General features: G+C 34.5%; 1 protein-coding gene across 2 annotated transcripts in view; it reads right to left on the bottom strand.

Moving 5' to 3' along the window:
• Positions 1-23126, bottom strand: part of LOC149558024 (putative monogalactosyldiacylglycerol synthase, chloroplastic) — a 160262-nt gene that overhangs the window by 103331 nt on the left and 33805 nt on the right. For both annotated transcript variants that reach the window (XM_089832462.1, XM_089832464.1), the window contains one exon: positions 8922-8984. In XM_089832462.1, coding sequence (XP_089688588.1) covers positions 8922-8984 — 63 coding nt within the window. The remainder of the gene's footprint in view (positions 1-8921; positions 8985-23126) is intronic.

Below are 23126 nucleotides of genomic sequence, written 5' to 3' on the forward strand. Positions count from 1 at the left end.
ACAAAGATGAACATTGAAAACAACTAGCACGATGTTGAGGAAGAATAGGCAAACCCTCTAAACTTTGTGAATAAGCATGATGCCCCAAAACAAACTTCAGAAAAGTGTGATTTTTAGGAGAAAAATCGAAAAACCGAACACAATTTTTGAGGTGAAAATTTGATCAAACCCCAACATGCTTTTTGAGGTAAAAGATCTATCAAAACCAGACAATACAAAGCTTCATTTTTTTAGGAAAAATGGTAAAACCCACCAGATAATTTTTGAGGAAAAAATTTAAACCCACCAAGGAAGTCCATGCAACTTTGTGAATTACAGAATCAAAAAATTTTAAGGGAAAATTTATAGAAACCCATCAGAAATTTTGTAAGGGAAAAAATTATGAAAACTCATTAGAAATTTTTTAAGGGAAAAATTATGAAAACCCAATAGAAAGTTTTAAGGGCAGCAAAACACAAGACTTCGCATGGTAAAATAGCACATACAAGCAACATCCAAGTACATGCAACCCTAAAAAATCAAAGACTTTTCCTACAACCAAGAACTCATGCAATGAAAACCCTCAACTAGGCTTATAATTTTCAGCAAAAAATTTCGAAGAGAAACCACAAAAGTTTCATATAATACCTCTTCACGATTTTTGTTTCTAAAAATAAAAAAGTAAATTTCTGGAAAAAAATTCCAAATCAAAATAGGCTCAAATTTTCCTTTCAAAAATCCACCAAATTTTATAAAATCCCATATACCTGCTCTAACCATGTTATGGTAAATCGATGTTGTTGTAGTTGTATTGAACAAAGGAGATCAAAAGGCTCCTTATAAAGATTTATAAAGACGATGTTTCTAAAAGAAACAATCATGAACTAAAGGCAAAAATAGAAACTGCCTAATTAATTAAAGACTAACTAAGATGACCATTAAAGAAACATTATAACATTATAATACCACTCCATTGAACTCTATTGAACAACACAGTGAGGAAAGAACCCAAAGTCGTAATACCAAGCTTGATGAGTTCTGCTTGGAAACCTTCCTCATCCGTTGACCTTCTACTACTCATGCATCTAATAGCCTTGCTGATCTTGGCGGGAGTGAAGAGATGGCAATGGGATGGTGTCCTGAGCCCTAATTAGGGTGCACCATAAATATACATACATATATATTATTACTATTGTTAATCAAAATAATAATTTATTATTATTCTAACTATATTATAAAAGGATATAATATAAATAATATTACATATATTTTAAATTAATAAATATTAAAATATTTCAAATGAAATAATATTGGATATTGCGATATAATAATATTAATTAATAAAGTAAGGTGTCTTTTAAATCTAAAGGACATAACTTTTCTAAAGATTATAATATTTTCAATGCAGAAGAACAGTGGGGATATCGTAGGATATTTTTTGGTTCTTATGGGATCAAAAATGGATCACTATAATTGATATCAGTTGGCGATATGTTAGATTATTTTTTGGTTCTTATGGGAATGATCAGAAATGGATCATTACAATTGGTATCAGAGCATTATCCTGCTGTCCTATGGATGATAATGCAAACCAATCAGAGGTGAGAGTATATGAAAAGCATAAGATATAGTCAGACTAAAGAAAAGAAGACAATAATCAAATTGATATAATCCACACAGATAATATATTGACAAGAAAAAAAAATTGTGACCATTTATCAAGTAAATAGATCATCTCAAAATTGATACATGACTTGGAAATATAATACACTCTACAGTAAGAGGATGATGAAAGCTATTCCGCAACTGCTATAAACTGATTTGTTGTTCCATGGGTATTGTTGGGTGAATTCATGAAGTATGGTTGGTAAGGAATATACAAAGAGCATATTTCAAATTGCACTCAGCAACAAATGATTCTCTCTGCAATTTTAAGGTGGTGATAAAAGGATTTAAAAGTACAAATTGTTGCGATATTGGGAGAGAAGTGATACATTGAATTCAGAGAAAAGTTGCTACCAAGAAATCCATTAATCTCATATGCAAAGATGAAGACGGTAGCTATTTTGCAGGCTAAAAATCTGATTGCAAAATGATAAGCATCACTGGGATCATAGAACAAAAACTATTGCAGAATGACTGACTTCTTATATGTGGAATCTCATGGTATTGAGGATGGGAATTCATGTCTTCCTTCCTTCAATAATCGATATATAGTGGGAGTAATGTGTTTAAAAAAATCTACCTGGATTCCAATATTTGGCGTCACTCCTTTAATATTGCAGAGGCTTGCATACACCATAAACACATACATATGTTGAATTGAGAGGAGGATTACATTTTGGAAAAACATCTACAATACAGAAAATACATTACAACTGGATTGCACTGAATGACAAGCTTGATAATCCAGTTAATGGGAATCATCCGAGATTTATATTATTCAATCAAAACAAGAAGAACAGTGGAAAAATAAGAGAGAGAAAAATAGATTCAGTCAATAATAAAAACATAGGAGGCTACAGTAATCGATATATAGTGGGAGTAATGTGTTTAAAAAAATCTACCTGGATTCCAATATTTGGCGTCACTCCTTTAATATTGCAGAGGCTTGCATACACCATAAACACATACATATGTTGAATTGAGAGGAGAAATACATTTTGGAAAAACATCTACAATACAGAAAATACATTACAACTGGATTGCACTGAATGACAAGCTTGATAATCCAGTTAATGGGAATCATCCGAGATTTATATTATTCAATCAAAACAAGAAGAACAGTGGAAAAATAAGAGAGAGAAAAATAGATTCAGTCAATAATAAAAACATAGGAGGCTACAGTAATCACTCAGTAAATAGATGATTGCACAGACACATGTCACATCAAAATCATCACCCAATATTAATAATAATAAGGAAGAACAATCAACAGTTTGAATATTCAAGAAGTGTTTGCATAATACAGTCAATGAAATTGATCCTTATGAAAAGTCTTGCTCTATACAATCAGTAGTCACAATTAAAAAAAGAGAGAGAGAGGAGACATAACTTATTAAATCCAAGGGATAAAGGGGGTAATAAATAAAACAAGAAAACTATGAGGAGGATAGACATTATAATAGTTTATAAAGCCAAATAACATAAGTTTTCTGTCACCCTCTATACTATTATTATATTAAGAAATTTATACGAGCATTAGATGCATATGGATGGTAGAAAGAAATAAAAATGATGGATTAGAAATGGAGCGGGTAAAAACATTTTTATAGGGTAATAAGTATAACAAGCAGCCAACAAATATAGGGCATGATAAAGTTAGTTTCCAGTTAAAAAAACTTGGCCCACTAAATATTATTTTAAACCATTTATAGAAGACAGGGGATAAACACATTAAGGGAAGGATATAATACGATAAAGGTAAGGGGAGGAAATAAAAGAAAGGTGGTTGCTAAACTATGATTTCCACCTTCCAAATTATATATAAGAGATTCTAAGATATTTGATAATTATGGAAAGAGCATCAAGCATATAAGTATTTTAAGGACATCAAGTTAGGATGGATAAATGGAAAAAAAATGAAATAAAGTATTTTAAGGATATAATGAGACACATGAGAAGAATATATGTTAAATAGACTTTATTCTTATATGAGAAATAATCATGTTTTACACGTATTAGTTATTTTGGAGGACTAGTATATTCATGGAAATAGATCTTGTAGGTTTTCAATAAGGAAAAGACTTAAACATATTTATAAGTCACTCACATTACTATGAGAATTGAGTTGGAAATAGAAAACCAATAAAAGAACATGTATAAATTAGAGTATGACTTGGAGAAATCATGACAGATGCTAAGAAAGCCCCTTACATGAAAATTAGATAAATTCATAAGAATTCCTTCTTGTTTAAGTTCATGATGGATAGGGAGTTTACACAGGGGAAAGAGTTATCCGATCACGCTGAGGCAATCAAGTCCCAATATGGGTGAGAACCATAAGGGAACCTTGGGTAGATTGTTTCTTTCATTGAGCAACAATAATTCTACCATCCATTATGTAATTAAACACATAAGGGAAATATAGAAGACAATCAAAAGGAATATAACATAAACAATAATGAGGATAACAAGGAAAAACAAAGATGAGTTTAACCAATGCAAGAATTTAGAAAGAAGTATTCTTTCTAAGTTCATAATGGATAGGGAATTTGCACAAGGGGAGGAGTAATTTGATCATGTTGGGGCAAAGGAATCCCAATATGGATGTAAATCTGAGGGAGTCCCAAGTAGATTGTTTCCAAACTCAAGCAGTAGTAATTCTACCATCCATTACGTAATTAGTGGATAGGGATTTTGCACAGGGGGAGGAGTAATTCAATCCCATCGGGACAATAGAATCTCAATATGGATGTAAATTTGAGGGAGTCCCAAGTAGATTGTTTCCAAACTCAAGTAGCAATAACTCTAACATCCACTATAGAGTCAGACACACAAGAGAAAGTCTATAATTAAGGGAGAAATGCTAGGGAACCCTATTGTGATATTGGCTAAGAGAAAGTTGCTAAAAGGCACATTTTCAAGAAACTTGATTTCCAAACAAGGAGCACAAAATTTATAGTCAAAATTGGTAAAACATTTCCTTAACCTTTACCTATTTCAAAATATCAAAAGGAATCTAAAAAGTTTTAACACGTATACTCTATGTCTACATCATATCTTCATGCATTAATGTGCTTTCTTCATGTCTTCTGTGTGTCTTCATTCATTCATGTATCTACCTTGTGTTTGCATTGTGTCTTCATGCATTAATGTGTCTACTTTGGGTCTTTATTCATAGGCCATCATATGCTAACATATGTACTTTGCAAGTGTTTTAACGCATATGCAAGGAAAAGAATGAATGAACCAATTAGAATCGCATCAATTGCTTTAGGACAAGCAAATTCAAGAGGGTTGGACTTGTCATGAGCCCTAATTAGGGTGCAACATACAAATATAATTTAAAATACATACATATATATTATTACTATTGTTAGTCAAAGTAATAATTAATATTACTCTATAAATATTAAATAATAATAAAATAAAAATATAATTTATTATTATTCTAACTATATTATAAAAGAATGTAATATAAATAATAATATTACATATTATATATTAATAAATATTAAAATAATATTAAATATTTCAAATGAAATAACATTGAATTATCCTCAACTTCTTCACCTTCTTCTTCCTATTCTACTTTACACCTGATGTAGTTTCTATGTGGACCAATCTCTTGAGAGTTCATAGAATCAAACCAAAATCATGCATTATTTCTTGCTGATTGCCATTTGACCCACAAGCAATCATTCAACCAAATATGCAACTGCAAACACTAACATGCTTTAAAACCTTCATAGGTTAGCAGGATTTTTGACTCTAATACCACTGACATGAACATTACTCCGATTTTGGATGAAATTTATGGCTTGCTTGTGGTTTTATTTCATAAAATGATGGTACTTGTGCATGCAATGAATAATCTTTTATTTGAAAGGAACTAAAGATAATGTTCTTCAGGTGAACAAGAAAATTGTCTAATTGATAATGAAGAACTGGATTTTTTATTTGTTGTAGATAATCAAGATCACACAGGGTTTCCAAAATAACCTATACTCCATGGAGTTCTCGAGATGGGGACGTTTTTGGGGACGGGGACATGTTTCCAATATGGGTATGGGTTGAAGCCAAAATTTAGGAAACGGGACCTCAGGTGACGGCGATTAAAATCATAGGGGGTATTTTTATATATAGAGACAAAATTCAAATATGCATATCATAAATGATAACATTGATAAACCATTCACCGTAGACATTTCAGAAAATCAATACATGGAAAATTATCAAATGGCAAATACTAAGTACTTCCATTATAACAATATCACATACATATATAGCAAAAATCAAAATGCCTAAAGGCTCCAAGTATCATGCATGAAATTAGAATGAAATAAAGAGAAGTCCAACTAAAATAGTTAGTAAATACTAAACGCAATCTTTCCTCACTGGTGCTACTGCACTGGTGCTACTGCTCTATGTTAGGTCAAATCTAAAAAATGAGTAGAAGAGTTAGTGTTCTAGTGATTTAAAGGACCAAATATGGTTTGCATATTTTTATCATGTTTTAAAGACAACTAGGGGCCTGCGCAGACAGCAAAAAAAAAATTAAATGATCTTTAGGAGTGTTTTTCATTTACCCGATTGGCTGGAAAAAAGGGGACGGCCAGCAGTTTCAGGGACGGATAGGGGACGGCAAAACCATCCCTGGTACTACTGGCCATCCTTAAGTTTCCTGCCAAAAAAATTGACCATTTCGGGGACATTTCTGGATTTGGCAAAAGGGGGATGTCAAATATCTGTCCCCGCGCCCCCTTTTCGTCCCCAAGACAGTTACAACCCCAAAACCATAAGGGACACGTCCTCATGAAACACTGAAAATAACACACCACAACCAGTTGCCACATAGAATTCATAGACAAATTTGGATGATGCTTTGTGCGATATTGCTGTCCTAGGAGTTCCCCACAATCTCCACTTAGTTCAGCAATAATATATCCTTGAATCACCTCAGAGTAGTATGCAGGCCACAACTTTGATATGATTGGTGTCTCTATTGTGTATAGCTGTATGTAGGAGTTCTGAGATATAAGATAAGCTCCAATACTTCCTTGAAATTAAGCCACGTATGTGACTGAAGTCTATGAATTCAGATTGCATGTGATAAGGAGCCGTATCTTCCCTAAGCAAATATTCTCAGAGCTGGAAACTTCAAAGGTAAGTTGAGATACAATGTTCATAGCCTGTCCATGACAAATTCATGCTGCTGTGCTATGGCTGATCCAGGGTTCTGTCCTGACCAACATCCAATCCAAGGGTTGCATCCCAGTTTGTTGAGAAAAGGAGTCAATGATCAGAGAAGAAACGTGAAAGCTGCAAATGCCTTGTTCCACCCACAATTCCTCTTTAAATATTGTATCTTCCCTTTTGATTTTCCCCTTCTTTGAAAAGGGCATATAAATTAGAATTTTCAACTAGCCACTCTTAACATGTGTCCTCCACCCTTTATTTGTCTTGGTTTATAATATTTCGTTCGCCCATGCTTAGCTACCTCCTTAATAAATTTTCCCTTAGCCTAGTAAAAATAAAGTCTTCCCTTAAAATGGCCCCATCATTAATAATTGTGAATTATTTTAATACAATTGAAATGTAACTTAAGCTTTTCCACATATATAATTATTACTTTAGTCCCATGAATTATTCTTTGCCTTAGCCTATGGGAATAAAATAGGCTTGGCATTCTTTTTATTGATGTTCTCAGTGAATGGGGACATTACAGATATGGGTATAGGAGTCCACCAGAAGAGTCCCCACAATAAATGCAGGTAGCTGTAGCAAAGAGATTAACAACTATTCAAGAAGAATATAGTATATACCATGAAATGTTGTCATAAGCTAGCAATGGAGATGAAATTGGAAGCACCAGCTAAAGCCTTAAGCAAGGAAGCACTTAAGGCTTGTCCCACTAAGGAAGCTAAAGAACTAATTAATAAACTGCTGAAGTTTCCCTTGCCCAAATGAGTCATCTCCCTGCTAGAAGAGAAGCTAGAAATCTCATTCTCTTGCATGGTGCCAATTCTAGAAGATGATGGAAGCTTGGACAACCTGGTTTATCCATGTCAGATAATTAGGGATTTCAACCTAATTTGTGTTTCTTGATGATTGGTGTATTGGTGCAGTGACCATGTTTAATAGCTTGTAGTTTTATTGGAAGGCCATCAGCCTTAGATATTGATAACAGCACTTACTAGACTACTGTAATAGTTGGTAAGAATGCATCAGGCTTTAAGGCAGCATTTTGATGTTTACTGGCCTGGTAAAACAAAAAAATTCAATGTACACATGAATCACTGAATATATATTCTTTTCCAGCTAATTATTTTTAGACTTCATTATTTTAGCAACCAGTGGAGGTCCTTGTATAAACTTCTTTTTATCCGGTCTGCATATATTATATTTATTTATAGATTTATCTTACAAAGTGTTCTCCTGGTTCTTCAATGTCCGTGACTAATACTAGGATTTGATAGTTCAACTTCAAATATCCTTTTACATTTTGAATAAAAACCTTACTAGTATTAATAAAAAAAACATGGTGCATGCTTTAAACATAGCAACAATAATTGTCAAGAAATCGCAGATCAACTAAGGCATCCTCTCTTGACAATATCACACCAGCCAAATGCCTCTCATTACACTCATTGCGACTTATGGTAAATTTTGTACACAGTTTTGGAATTCTTAATTATTACTAGCATATTATGCTGCATAATTTACAACTGATAAGTTGCCTGTGACATTTACTTCTAAAAGAAACAAGAATATTGAATGCAATTCCTAACTGTTATTCCAAAGTATAGTCATGGAACTTCAAGATTGGCATAGATAAGATGATCAATTCCATAAACAAAAAACTGAGAGCAACTATTCATGCAGAAGTTATGGTAAGTTGTCAATGGAGCGTGGTTAAGTGATTAGGCCTCTCGGGTTCTTATGTGGGAGACCAAGGTTTAACTTTCCTTGCGGCCAAACGCTGAAAGGTGTGCTAGAGTGCTTCTCACTCAAATTGCAGAGAGATTAGAGCCTGGATAGTGCTGGAGGATGGGACATTTCAATTACAGTTAGATAGTACTAATTGATGTGGCATGTTGCTCATGGCAGTAGTAGCTCCTCTGGTTAATGCTAGAAAATTTAGTTCTAGGCCATCAACGGCGCTCATGCTCAAGCAATGCAAGCCTGTTTATAGCAGTGATGCAACAAGTTATCTAGTTGGGATGGGGTCCCATAAGTAGAATCCCAGTACAATTAATCACAAGAAAAAAATTAATTACCTTTGTTATGATGCAGTCAGAAGCCCCCATCCATTCTTCCATGTTGGTTTCAAAGCCCCTTATCTGCACAATTATTGCAATTGGTATAAAAATGGTTGTGCTTAGTCACAATCCTATGCCAAGCATTATACAGTTTCTATCTATTCAATGACTGCATTCCAATTCCCTCAATAAGCCAACATATTAGATGAGAGGAAATAGCATGCATACGACTGGCACTTTAGACTACATTAATGTATATGCACAATTTTAAAATCATAAAATATTAGAAATTTAATTCGTATTCACATTACCACTGCAAGCAACCAACTATTTCACATGCTCGGATATGGTTAGGAATTCATGAATGTGTGCAATAGGCAGCACCTTCTCTAACTGAGTGCTCTTAATTGAGAAGCAACAGGGCAAACAAGCTAGTATTATGAAAAAGAAGCAAAAATAGGATTTTATGTATTGATGTCACAAAAACTCTTCAAACAACTGTTAAAATACAAAGACTCTAAAATGCAAAGGGAAGACAGGTTCTGGATAGAAATTAAATTAGTGCCAATAGGTTAAAGTGCATATAATGGACCGTATAAATTTTTAAAATTTATGCAAGTGTCATTTGAACACTTCATTTAATTGCATTTTTCTTAAGGTTGAGTATCCTCAGAAGAAGTTATTAAGCTACAATAGGAATTGGAAGGTGAGAAAGCAGCTCTGAGGTTGGAGGAAGACAACATGGTCACCTCCATTAGTGCACTTTGGAGCTTCTAGTCTCACAGAATGAGACTTGGATTAGTATTCTTTGCTGGTCTTGGTTTCCTTTGTTCCTCTTGGTTCTCCATGCCTGCTTTGAATTGGTTGGATTGCATTATTTTTTTCATTTTAGTTGCTTTAGTTTTTGTTGTTGTTTTCATTATTTTTTAATTTAGAATTCAATGTGTGGTGCCCTTTTACCTGCCAACCTGTCAGTTTTACTCACAGGTTAGACATTATTCAGTAGGTTAGCGATCTTGGGTTTGCCAGTTGGTGGAGGGTGGCATCTTTACATGGCAGTATGGTTCTTTATGTTAGCATCTTGAAAGTTGAAAAATATTTTTCCTTGGTATCCGCAGTTATTTCTTGAAGAGTCTGAAGGGGGGTCTTGATGATGACACTTCTGAGAAACTTAAAATGTCTGTAGTGGAGATGAACTCTGAATTTGGAAATGGGGTTAACAGAAAATAGGGTGTCAACTAATTCTGAACTCAGCAAGGTTAACAGAAAAAAAGGTGTCAAGAAGTCTAAGCCAAGCTACAAGGAAACTCTTAGTTTCAAGAATAGTGCGTTGCTAGAATCTGCAGAGTTCTAAGTTTCAAAGCATAGAAAAAATATGAAAATCAGAGGGGGGAGAATGGTCACAGGTTGAAATATGGGAACAGTGCACATCATCAAAGTTGGAAAACTCAAAGGAAGAAAGGATGCAGACAATCTCTCTTTTCCCAAGATATTTTCCAGCTCTCCCAATCCAAAGGCATTACAAACTGCAAGGAATGAAGAAATCAAAATAGGCTTTAAAATGTTGTAATATTTTTTTATTTGCCTAGAGAATAATTTTTTTCCATTTAAGGAGTTTTCCAATGATTGGATTGGATATGGGGAGGAAAATAAGGGCATGTGTTAACAGCTGTAGAATGTTGCAAAATGTACCCTTTGTTGTTTCTTCACGAATCATGGCATGCAACAGAGGGTGATTACAAAAGAGTTTTGAATTCAGGATAGTCAGTTTTCAAGGCTGTTCCTTGATTTGCTGTCTTAACTGAGGAGGCAGTAGCTAGTTCAGCCCCAAGGTGGCTTTAAATTAAATCATGTTGCCCTTGAGTAGTGCAAATTCACTTGACAATTGTTAAAGCCATTAGATAATGTTCTGCAAATTGAGGAAACTAGATTAACTCTGCCTCATTTAAAAGCTAGAGTCTAAATCTTTATTGCGCCTGTAGTTGAAATTCAACAAATTCTGTGTATACAAATGAGAGATAGTGTGGTAAACTGTGACATTGAGTTTCTAGGAATTTTAAATGCTTTTTTGGGGGTAAAAGTTAAGGTCATGTTAGGAAGGATTGTCCTAAATTTTCAAAGACAACAATTGGGGTGTTTAGAAAAGAAGATACTGTTTCAGACAAGACTATACTGCAAAATGTAAACATTGAAAAAGAATCCATTATAGCCTATAAGGCATTGAAAAAAATCCATTATATCCAATAATGAGTGTTTGAATTCTACAAATATTGATAGTCAATTGGATAGAATCAGGGTAGAAGAAAAAGATAACTTTAGTCTCCCTGATAGTGGATCTGCAGTGGTTGAGGGTAAGCTTACCTTGGATAGTGAGGTCGATTCACTGAATGACCTGTTATTTAAGGGTGACTTTCATTTCGCTACAATTAACAACAACCATATACAAGACTGTGATAGGGATAAGAATATCAATTTTAGAGAGGCAAACAGGCCTCAAGAAAAATACTTAGCAGTTGCCCTTGGAAAAAAATTAAAATAAATGCCTGGGCTGAAGAGGAGAGGGCAAAGAATAGCCAATGCTCCTAGACACAGTTCCCCAAGGTAAATTCATTGGAAATTGAGGACAGCAATAAGCTTAAGAAAAGGAATGTTGTTCAGGACTACATTAACCATCTTTTTTCTAACTGATAATAGAAGTTGATAGAAGTGAGAAACCACAAGTTAAAGAAGAAAAATGAAAAGAAAACTAGGTGATCAAGGACCTAATGACAAGAAGTCTGCCAAAAAAAGAAAAGAAAAATAACTCCAAAATATTTGCAGACTTATAAGAACTTGAAGCCTGGGGTTTCTCCTAACACTCTTAAATGATTATAAAGGCTGTGAGTTGGAACATTAGGGATTTGGAATCACCTGACAGAATATATATTTTGAGGTCCTTTTGTAAAAATAGACTTAATATTGATTTTCAATGTTTACACGAGATTAAGGTTCTGGGATTTCAACTTGACTGTTTTGAATATATGTGGAAGAATTACAAGGCATTCCATACTTCCCATGAAAAGGGTAGAGGAGGCTCAGACAGTTTGGTAAATGCTAAATGCATCTAATTTGTTGTTGATAGTGATTTTTTTTCCCTGCAATAGAGTTGTCTGAATTACATTTTAAAAAGCTGATTGTAAGCTTGGTATTTTCTCCATTTATGCATCTGATGATTATTGGGAAAGATGTTCTTTGGGGAGTTGAATGGCTGATTCCCTGCCAAAAATCCTATGGATACCGGGAGACTTCAATATGAATGAATATAAAGAAGTAAAATACACCAAAATAGACTACTTGCAAACTAAATCATAAACGATTTATACTGAGATCAATCGAGTAATAATATTTCTAAATCCCAGCAATAAACTAACCCTCAGACTGTTAGATCAGTAAACAACACTTTCAGATAACAAGTCCTCAAAACAATAATTGGATATCTTCATTCAATCTCACAGAATATATGTCTGAACTTTTCCATAGCAGGAGTGAGTCTTCAGATTATGCAAAATCTTTAAGATAGGTTCTTCTCTTAGTTGCAGGGTATGCACCAAAGTACTGGCAAACCTAAAACAGGTTTGCCTGGGTACAGATACGCCTAGGGGTACTCCTAGGTGCACCCAGGATACCCCTCAGGTGCACTGAATACACTGTGGGTGCACAACTGTGTAGCCACAGCATAGCTGGGGTGCCTTGGGTGCACAATGGGCGCACCCAGGCATGCTAAGGGTAAACTGTTCCTAAAGGAATCACATGAAAAAGGAATTGCATGATCATACTGTCTATTCCTAAAGAAATCGCATGAAAAAAGGAATTGCGTGATCATGCAATATATTCCTAAAGAAATCACATGAGAAAGGAATTGCGTGATCATACTATCAATTGCATGAAGATCTAAATGTTGAGGAATAAGCCAAACATGTCTTGAAGGGACTTTATGTTGTGGTCACCATTTTAGCTAGAGGGTACCTACTGGCCCATTAAAAACCAAGAAGTAACATAATCTACTACCTGCCACTTAGGAACCCTGTTCCAATATAAAATCATCCAAATGGATTTTATTATTGCCTCTTATATGCAATGATAAAAGGAATGGTTGTGTTTGTGATCACATGATCATTAGAGTTATCGGTGCACCATTCGATCATTACAATAAGCAAGGGTGCATGTGACATATGTCAAAAGGAAATGATTAATGATAACAAATGAGCAATGAAACCAACAAAATAGGAGTATCATAGTGCCATTCAATTTATTGCAGGAAAGTTTCCATAGTTATACAAAAAGAAAAAAGCATACAATTAAGTCTTATGTAACAATTTTTGCTTAACAAGTATTGGAAGAAAGGTAAACTCCTTTAGCCTACTTCACATATTGTGTTGTTGTGGCATTGGCAAGGAATGTTAATTGTCACCCTTATGTAAGAATTAAATAGGCACGTTTGGAAGTATTATTATCTATGTTCCCCCGAATTTCCAGGACAAGGACGACAGGGGGACAGCGGATTGGGTTTCTAGGATGGCAAAAAATTTGCCAATTTTGGGGACAAGGGGGGATGGCAAACAGGGACAGTTATATAAATATAGAGAAAATATAAAATATATAGGAAAAATTGCATATATACATTACATTCATATGAAGAAATGGATAAATCAAACTCAATAACAACCTTAAAATCATCATAGAACAAATCAAACATCATAGAACCTTAACATACAACATTTCAATAATCAAACTCAATACTCAATATCCTATAATGCATTCATTATTTGGAATTATTGTCAATGTGCATGTAATATTAAAATAGTAACATAAAAATTTGAAAAATACTCAAGAACATAATTTAGAATTCATTTTCAATAGCAACAAGAGCAATAACCCACCGTACAAATTGAAACACACTACTATCATTTAATTCTGAAAATACACTTCCAATTCATTGCAAGTGGATTGATATTAATACAAAAAGGTCCTCTATACATTTTGGATCATGATACAGGTTTGTTACAATAAGACAGCACCTTAATGCAACTTCCAACATTCACCATATCTTCCACAAAGGAACTAGATCAACCCAAGACCAACCAAGCATTGATGTATTGCCAAAAAATGACATAAGGATACATGTTCTAAGTCTATAATGCAATTTTCAGACTTTCCCACCACCTTGCAAACAGTTTGGTATATAATTCTGAGCATGTAGTGTGACTGTAACAGCAATATTAATTCTATGATTCTTAACATAATGTTGTCAAATGCTAATCAAAGGGTCCCAAATAGAAGGAATTAACTATCAAACAGCAATAAGCATGTTAGGGTGAACTTGGAAGGAGGGGCCCACTTTAAAATTAAAAAAGAAAATGTTTTATAAAAGAAAAATATTTTATTAGTGCTGATGCTGTCTATAAAATCGGGGACGCCCATCTGTCCCGAGGACTTCCAAGGCATCCCCAACCATCCCCGGGATATACAGATGTCCCAAAAAAAAATTCCCGTAGTCCCCAAGTTTCTAGGACATTTCTTGGGAATTTCCAGAAAAGGGGGATGAGGTGGGGATATCCCCTAGCCGTCCCCAAGTCGCCGAAACGTTTTCAGTATGGGGATGGGGGTTTTTAGGTCGGGGACGTGTCCCTAAGTAACATAGATTATGATGGGCACACCACCCAAGAACAGAATGGACACAACAGAAAAGGAAAAATTATATTAACTGAGAAAATAAGCTAGTACAAACAGTACAGGAAAATAAACTTCAAAACATGCCCTAAGGGCTTACAATAGCATAAATCTGGAGATAATTTCTCCTTTCAGTACCTCCTCTCAAACTCCACTCCGAACTGCTTTTTACAATGCCGTAAATCTCCTTAAATAGACCCCGGAGGGTTAAGGACTAGGAGTACATTCTAGAAAGTGCTAGTAGGCATCCACTGACCAAATAGAAGGTTCCAGAAGCTGCGTTAGAAGTCGGTGCAAATCTAGAAGAATCCAGAACTGGTAACCGAACTTCCGGGAGGCATAACTTTTGAACCGTAGCTCCGATTGACGAACCGTTTACATTTTCGGAAAGCTCTCGAAGCGCTCTATAGCCCTATGGACAAGCTTTGCTCGTCCCCCATTTTTCGGCCCTTTTTGAGGTCATTTAATGCCCCTAACCTGACTTTGAAGCATTCTTAGGAGGTCTCCAAAACCCGAAAAACTGCAATAACTTTCAAACCGTGGGGCCTTTTGACCTGATTCTTTTTCTGGAATGCTCTAAATCACAATTACATTCATCTGGCCAATTCACACCTTCTAGGTCACCAAAATGATGGCCAAATTGCATGCTCCTATTTTTTCAGGATTTTCTAGCACACTGATAGTTGAACTGTGAGAGTTGGAACCTTTATTTGACCCAAATGGGTGTCCAAAAATGAAAACACATGAAAAAAAAACTAAGTCTAAGTACATTTTTTTTTGGGTGACACAGGATTGCCCTTATACCTCTGGATGCTCCTGCATCAGATTATTACCGGTTCATTTTCCTAGAGGCATTTTTTGAACTACATATTGCCCGTCATATTTTTTTGGAGGCATTTTATGAACTGCATAGTTTTCATAGATCATTTTTAGGTCGAGGACGTGTCCCTGAGTAACATAGATTATTATTGGTTCATTTTCCTAGAGGCATTTTTTGAACTGCATATTGTCCGTCATCGTATCACCATACCTAATGGTCAAGGGAGTATCTATGTTATCCAATTCCTTAAACCTAGTTTTATAACATAATATTGAAATTCTCAAGTATCACCTTGCATTTAATATTGATCAATGATGAAGTATCATTCCATCAAACATATTTAGTTTTATAATTCTATAAAAAAAATGTTTGTATGTAACATATATATTTATATAAATACATGAACGGACATACTCATACCCACGTACTCAAGGGTAAAATGATTTGGCCCATACCCATGTACCAGTTTCTCGTACTCATACCCATACCAGCAACTTAGGTTCTATTACAAGATATAGATTAACAAACACTGTTACACAAAATGGTTGTTAATTGTGCATACAATTAATAATCACTTACACGTCTAAATCTTCACAAATACAACTATGAAGTGAGTCTCAATGATTCTCAAGTATTCATCCTTGTATACTTGTCATTGTTGACTCTAGTCAAACTCGACATGAACCAAGCTTTCCTTATTTTGGATTATACTTGGTGCTAATCTTATTCAAGTTGAGGTTGATATAGGTTCCCTTGCAGTGGTGTTGATAGTCTGAGTGACATTCTCCAATTACAATTATGTAGGCAGATATTGACTTACAAGACTTTGGCAATCAAAGGGAGCTTTCCCCATGTTCACAGAACCTCCAAGAGTTGTACTTTGTATCTTCCTTGGTGTCAAACTCCTTGCAAGTAGAATGATAGATTTTGACTCTAAAATAACTAGTCATTCAAAATTAGGTGACAATGGTAGGGGGATTCATCCTACCATGCAGTGTCATTGAGATTGTCACCTCAATAGACCAATGCATTTGCTTGATGCTAAAAATATTAACACTTCAATGTGTTTTTTCCCCTCCTCCTCAAAATATATACAAGTTGATCTTCAAGTTGGCCAAGATCAAAAAAAGGCCTAACAACATTTTATCCAAGTCGGCCTCCAAGATAAAACAAAATATTTAATAAATTATAGTGCAAGTCAGCCCAAAGTACAAACTACCAAAACTGGGAAGGTCAACCTTAACCTTTATTATAAAATATATATAATTTCATTTATTTTATTTAATTAATCAAATTATTAAAATAAATTGAATATGATAGCTGACCTTTTCTTCAAATTAGTAACATTAAAATCCTCCAATGTTGGAAATTGCTTGTCCTCAAGTAATCTACGCTTGCATATCAAAACCAAATGCCAAGATCCCATATCAATCTCATAATCATTCCTTTGTCATTTTTGCGCTATTCTGATATAGACTCATACCTTCCAAACTCCATCATTGATCATATCAGTCTTGAAACAAAGGAGTGCATATGTTTCTTGGCCCATCTCCACATAATCAAAGTGCATAATCATGGAATTTTCTAGATAAACCTATAATTCCTCTTCTTGGCACTCAATCCAAAACAAACCAATTATCACAACATCACATCTAATATGTTGCATACTATCATGTGGTTGCATCATTCTCATACATTGTGAATCATCATAACTACATGAGGCAATTATGTTCGTACTTAAACTCTAGATTAATGATTCCTAGACATTATCATCTCCTGTTATTCAGGAATCCTATTTCACAACTTGAAATTGTGATCCTTTTTTGTTCTATCACCACTCTTTCATAGCTTCTTCACAGACCTATGTACTCCTCACTGTCCCAAGTTCCACCCTTACTGCTGCTGATTTTTTCTCTAAGTTCTCATTCATCTTACATTGGCATAAAAATCCCTTTCCTTTGGATTATCGAATCCAAATACCTCAATTAATCATCAAAAACAAATAGAGATCTAATATATTCAAGCAGCCCTAAGTACTCTTCAAAGATTTTGATGGCTTCACATGTGTACCTTTTTTGATCTCATCATTCCAGTCTAATCTGAATCTTCATTGTAGTGTAGCTCCTCAAATCCTCTTCTCCTTGGTCCATACATTTTAAGCTCAAAATAGCCAACAAAGAACAGAACTTGACATATGGTTAGTCTTAAAATCATATTTCTACCAGAACATCTGGCCGCTTCCTTAGACAGTCCTTCAAATCATCATTCTTTCTTAAGGGATATTGTCTCATCTTTCTAACAATTCAACTTGGACTAGTGGAAATAATGTTATTGGTTCCATAACTTGCTTATATTCATGGGTCAGCATAACAACAAAGAACAGATAAGTTCATATATCTGGCACGACACCTGGCCGCTTCCTTAGAAAGTCCTTCAAATCATCATTCTCCCTTTAGGGATTTTGTCTCATATTTCTAAAGATTCAACTTGGAATAGTGGCAATAATGTCACTGGATCCATAACTTAGTTATATTCATGGGTATGAATCTCCAAACCCTCATGGGCTGGCAGGAAGGTGGCTCTAATACCACTGAAATACAGTAAACTTGAATACTTGCAAATCTAAACAGTAAACCAATTTATACTGAGATTAAGAAAGTAATAATAACTCTAGGTCCCAGCAAGAAAATAACTCTCAAACTGTTAGATCAGTAAACAACACTCTCAAATTACAAGTCATATCAATAACTCTCTCTCTCTCTCTCTCTCTCTCTCTCTATATATATATATATATGCATGTGTTATATATTTATAGAGAAAGAGAGAGAGATCAACAATCCTCTCTCTCTCTCTCTCTCTCTCTCTCTCTCTCTCTCTCTCTATATATATATATATATATATATATATATATATATCTATATATATGCATGCATGTGTTATATATGTATGTTTGAAATTTTTCATAGCCAAGGCAAATCTTCATATTGTGCAATCTTTAAGACAAGTTCTATTACAAGACATAGATTGACATAGCTTCGAACAATGGATATTAAGATATATATTAGGCATACAATTAATAATCACTTTAGATATGAACCTTGACGAATACAAATATGAAGTGAACTTTGATGATTCTCAAGTATTCAATCTTCCATCCCTATTGTTGTTGACTCGATAGGCTGACTCCAAGTGAACCTTGCCTTCCTTACTTCAGATTGTATCTCACACTAATCTTACTACAATCAAGCACGATATAGGCACCCTTTAAATGGTGCTAGCAGTTTAGGCAACACTCTTCACGTGCGATTGTGTAGACGGACATAAGTTAGGTGACTTTAGCAATCAAGGTGGGGGCCTTCCCCATGTTCACAAAACCTTCCAATAGTTGTGCTCCATATCTTCCTTAGCATAATAACAAGTGCAATGACAGATTTTGACTCGGGTATAATAACTAGGCGCTTAGAAATCATGGGAAATGGTTAGGGGTTCTATCCTACCTTGTAGCATCACTAAGACTGTCACCTCAGTAGACCAATGCATTTGTTTAATGCTAATATTATAAACACTTCGGTGCCTTTCTTCCCTTCCTCCACCCGATTACATACAAGTTGATCTTCAAGTCGGCCAAGATCAAAAAAATTGACCTAACAACATTTCATCCAACTTGGACACCAAGATAAAACCAAAACTAATAATAATTATAGTGCGTGTCGGTCCAAAATACAAACCACAAAAACTTGGAAAGTTTGCCTAATCTTTTGTCTTAAAAAATAATAATTGCATTTTTTATTATTTTATTTATAAATCTAATTAATTAACTGAAATGTAGTACCCAATCTTCTCTTCAAACTGTAAACATTAGAGGAAGATAAAATTGGAGGTAAGGAGGGTTTGTGGAAAGAAAATGATATCTACCTATGGTATAGAATGAAGAGGTGTCACAAATGTAAGGATCTTCAAGAAAGAAAGAAAAAGATGCCAACAAACAAATTTGGTTCACCTGGTGTAATAACTAAAGTCAAGGGAAAAGAGTTTATTCAAGGCTCAATAGGTTCTGCATGAACAAGGATATATTTTTCTTTTGTTCATCATAATCATAAAACTCGGTCTCAATCTATTCTTTTACCGTGTCAAATCATTCTCCTATTGATTCCTTTGTTCTAGTTGGTTAGAATAATCAAACTTGTGAATACCCTAGTAAGCATATGTTTAAACTTAATGTCTACTTCCTTAAAGATCAAGATTATCTTGATAAAACCAGAACAGCTATTGTTCTTGTTAAAAAAATTATAAGAGAGATTTCAGCATCAAAAGATGGGATTACTTGGGTTTTGTGCATCGTATGGAGCAACATCTTTAAGATAGCTAGGAACAAAAGGCTTTAGATCAAAAGAGAATAAAGAACACTATAGAAGAGAGGATATCGTCTCTCAAAGGAGTGTTGCAACAAAAGATGGATGATCAAAGTGCTCTTGTTAAAATGATAATGACCAAGAATCTTCATAGGAGACAACAGAACCATATATTTGGGGCACACTTGCAATTCCTTCAAACCTGGTTTCTCCTTATGAGTGGAGTTTTAAGGTAGGATTAACGAAATTAACCTATATTAATTTTCTCTCCTAAGCCAAATTATTAAACATCCCAGATATTTCCAAGACTCTTTAATTTCCTAATAAACATGATTGATAGCAGGAGTGTGTCACTGGCAAATTTAAAACTAAGAAATCTCCCTTGTTTTGCAGTTCAAACTCCATAGATTTAGCGTAGTTCTTTTTATTCCTCAAGCAAGTAATGGCACCCTTCTCCCATGATTATAAAATTATAAATAGACATGGCTTTAAAAGATCACCTTACCTCAACTCTTGAGTTGGGAAGACTAGTGACCCTGATGATCAATTGATTTTACAACTAAGCAACCACTGAATGGATTATCTCACACAAGGAGAAATGGGTCATAGCATGCAGTGTTAATTTCCACTTGAACTCCTTTCACATCTTCAACATGATCAATATCCCCAGTCATTATTTGACTCTTGAGAATGTAAAGAATGGAATATATTATGGCCCTGAAATTTACATTCAGACAGTATGGATAGAATTCAGTCTACTGTAAACTTTAGGATGACTTTAGAAATAGTATTACATGAAGATATCAGTAATGGCCTTTTCAGTCCATTGTAATCAGACTACCATTAATTAGAATGTAATATCTACCTATTATCACCCAATAGTGTCTACCTATTATCACCCAATAGCGTACCCCTGCTGAGTAAAGTCAACCTATAGGTAAAACATTGGAAAGCCTCCCTGACTGGGGGTTCAGAAGACGGAAGCTAACCTAAAGATTAAGCTAGCTCTTATGGTGTTCACCTAAACCTAACTAAACTGATGCTTTGCAACAGAGAGGGGAAGAAAGAAACATGAAAATGAAACTACTTCCTAAGGTCGATGCACCAAAAATGATTGTCTAAGACTTGCACAATTGACTTTACACAAAGTTTGATTGACAACAAAGCTTTCACATGCACAACTCAGAGATTCATATTCTTTTGCATCAAGATTTAATAAGAAGGCTATGATACTCACAATCCTAGCAGGAAAAATTGTAATTTCTTCACATCTTGAAATTATTTGCATCACTAATAAAACTTACAACCTGCAGACATACATATATTTTTGTATAAAAGGTGCTACTAATGAAACACAATAACAAGGATGAGGTGCTTCACTAGAAATTGCACTCATCACTTAAACACACACAACATACAGAATTTGAGAAGGAAAACTTGCTTAGCTTAAATGATCTCCATAGGTGTAATACTGCCAAACATGTCTGTAATGAGTTACAAAATGCTATCTCCTACCAAAAGAGCCTCCAAAAAAAAGTTACAATCAAGCACAAGAATGCCATGAACTAACCTCCAAAATGAGTTAGCAATGATATTAATTCCAGATTTTTTTTACCATAGAAATTGAACCAATAATTGCATACAATTGATTTCAATTTATCCACCATATTATACTAAAAAATTATTAAAACGCAGCTGAAATAGAGCTTCAAAAATAAGATATGAATGTTGCATTTAGATCTGAATAGAACAACAACAAAATATCCAAATCGCAGCAACAGAACTTGCAGTTAGATTTGGATAACTATAAGTACAAATTTGAAGCACAAGTGAGACAAATAAGTGACATCTCCAACTAATAATGGGTTTCAATCCACTGCCTCAAAGCTTGAGGGTTTTCGTCCCTAGACCTACTGGAAGCCAAAGCTTCCATGAATTCTTCAAGAGAAACCAAACAAAAAAGTTGTTGTGAGGTTCTCACACCATCGCCCCAAAATTTTTGGGGACTGCCTTTTTCGGGCAAGCCTTGGCAATTTTTGCGGATTTTTGGAATTTTTTCGATTACCTTAGCAAATTTTTCGGAGTTGTCCAAAGGTTTTCGATTTGAAAAAAATATTTACACCTTGGACGCCTTCAGGCCAGGAGGGATCTAGTTGGATGTTTTATTTTTTTCACCCGGTGTTAACTTGATTTCCCGGAACATTTAATTTTATCCTTAGGCCAAACAAATTTCAAAAACAACATTTTTCGATCGTTAGAACAATATTCGGCAAGATAAATTTGCAAATTTTTGGACTAAGACGGATTTTGAAAATTTGAAATAATTGTATAATCTTGAACATTTTCAAAATGAAGAAAAAATTTAGACTTAATTGTTTTGGAAAATCTTGAATTTTTCGGGTGGAAAAGAAATTTTTGATAGTGAAATTGAAATTGGAAAATCCATTTTGAATGCCAGAGAAATGATTTATTTTGGTTAAAAATTAAAATTGCATTGCAAAATTGAAAGTGGATTAAATTGAAAAAATCTCATTAAATTGGTTGAAATATTGCCTAGAAGATTTTAAATGTTGAAAGAAGTTGGTAAATTAAAATTAAAATTGATTTTAGCTTGCTAAATCCGATTTTAATGATAGTTTAATTGCTAAAACGTTTTTAAATGAAAATTTTGGCATCTCCTAAGCTTTTCTTGTTTTATTTTGCAATTTTTGATCACAGCCAACAATTAAATGAGCTAATTTCGCTATGCGTTACGTAATTTTAACATGGCATTTAAATCTAGGCCATTAATAAAGGCACTAATTTAATTTTTCTGTCCTCCAAGGCAAGTCGGCCAGCTTGGAGGGACAAGGAAATTTTGGTATAAGAGGGGCCCTCATGTGTTGGGTGATTTTTCTCTAGGAGAGCAGCTTGCAGATTTAAGCGATTTTTTGGGCAGATTTTTCCTTGCTTAGCAGCATTTTCTTCTTCTATCTTGGGCAAATTTATGCGCTAGGTCAGATTTTGGGGCAGATCTAATTTTTTCTTGCTTAGGCAATTTTTGTTGAGGTCTGATTTTCTTTCCAAAGGCTGAGATTTCAATTTCGAGATTTGGGCGATTTTTCTTGGTGAAGAGGCTATGTGATCCAAAGGTTTGATTTTGACAAATGTGGGCAATTTCAAGGAAGTCAAAATTATGATTTTTGCTAGGGCATTATTATTTGCAAGGAAGGTCGAAATTTCCGAAATCTGATCCGAATTTGAAGAAGGCCCGTTATTGGTAAAAGACAAAATTAAGGTAGAATTCTACTCATTTTAGAGGTGAAGATTGGTTCAAAAGCGGATTCTACTCCTTGTTCTCAC

Source organism: Cupressus sempervirens, chromosome 5 (assembly GCF_028749045.1).
Source record: "Cupressus sempervirens isolate cs-2001-9-10 chromosome 5, ASM2874904v1, whole genome shotgun sequence".
Lineage (NCBI taxonomy): Eukaryota > Viridiplantae > Streptophyta > Pinopsida > Cupressales > Cupressaceae > Cupressus > Cupressus sempervirens.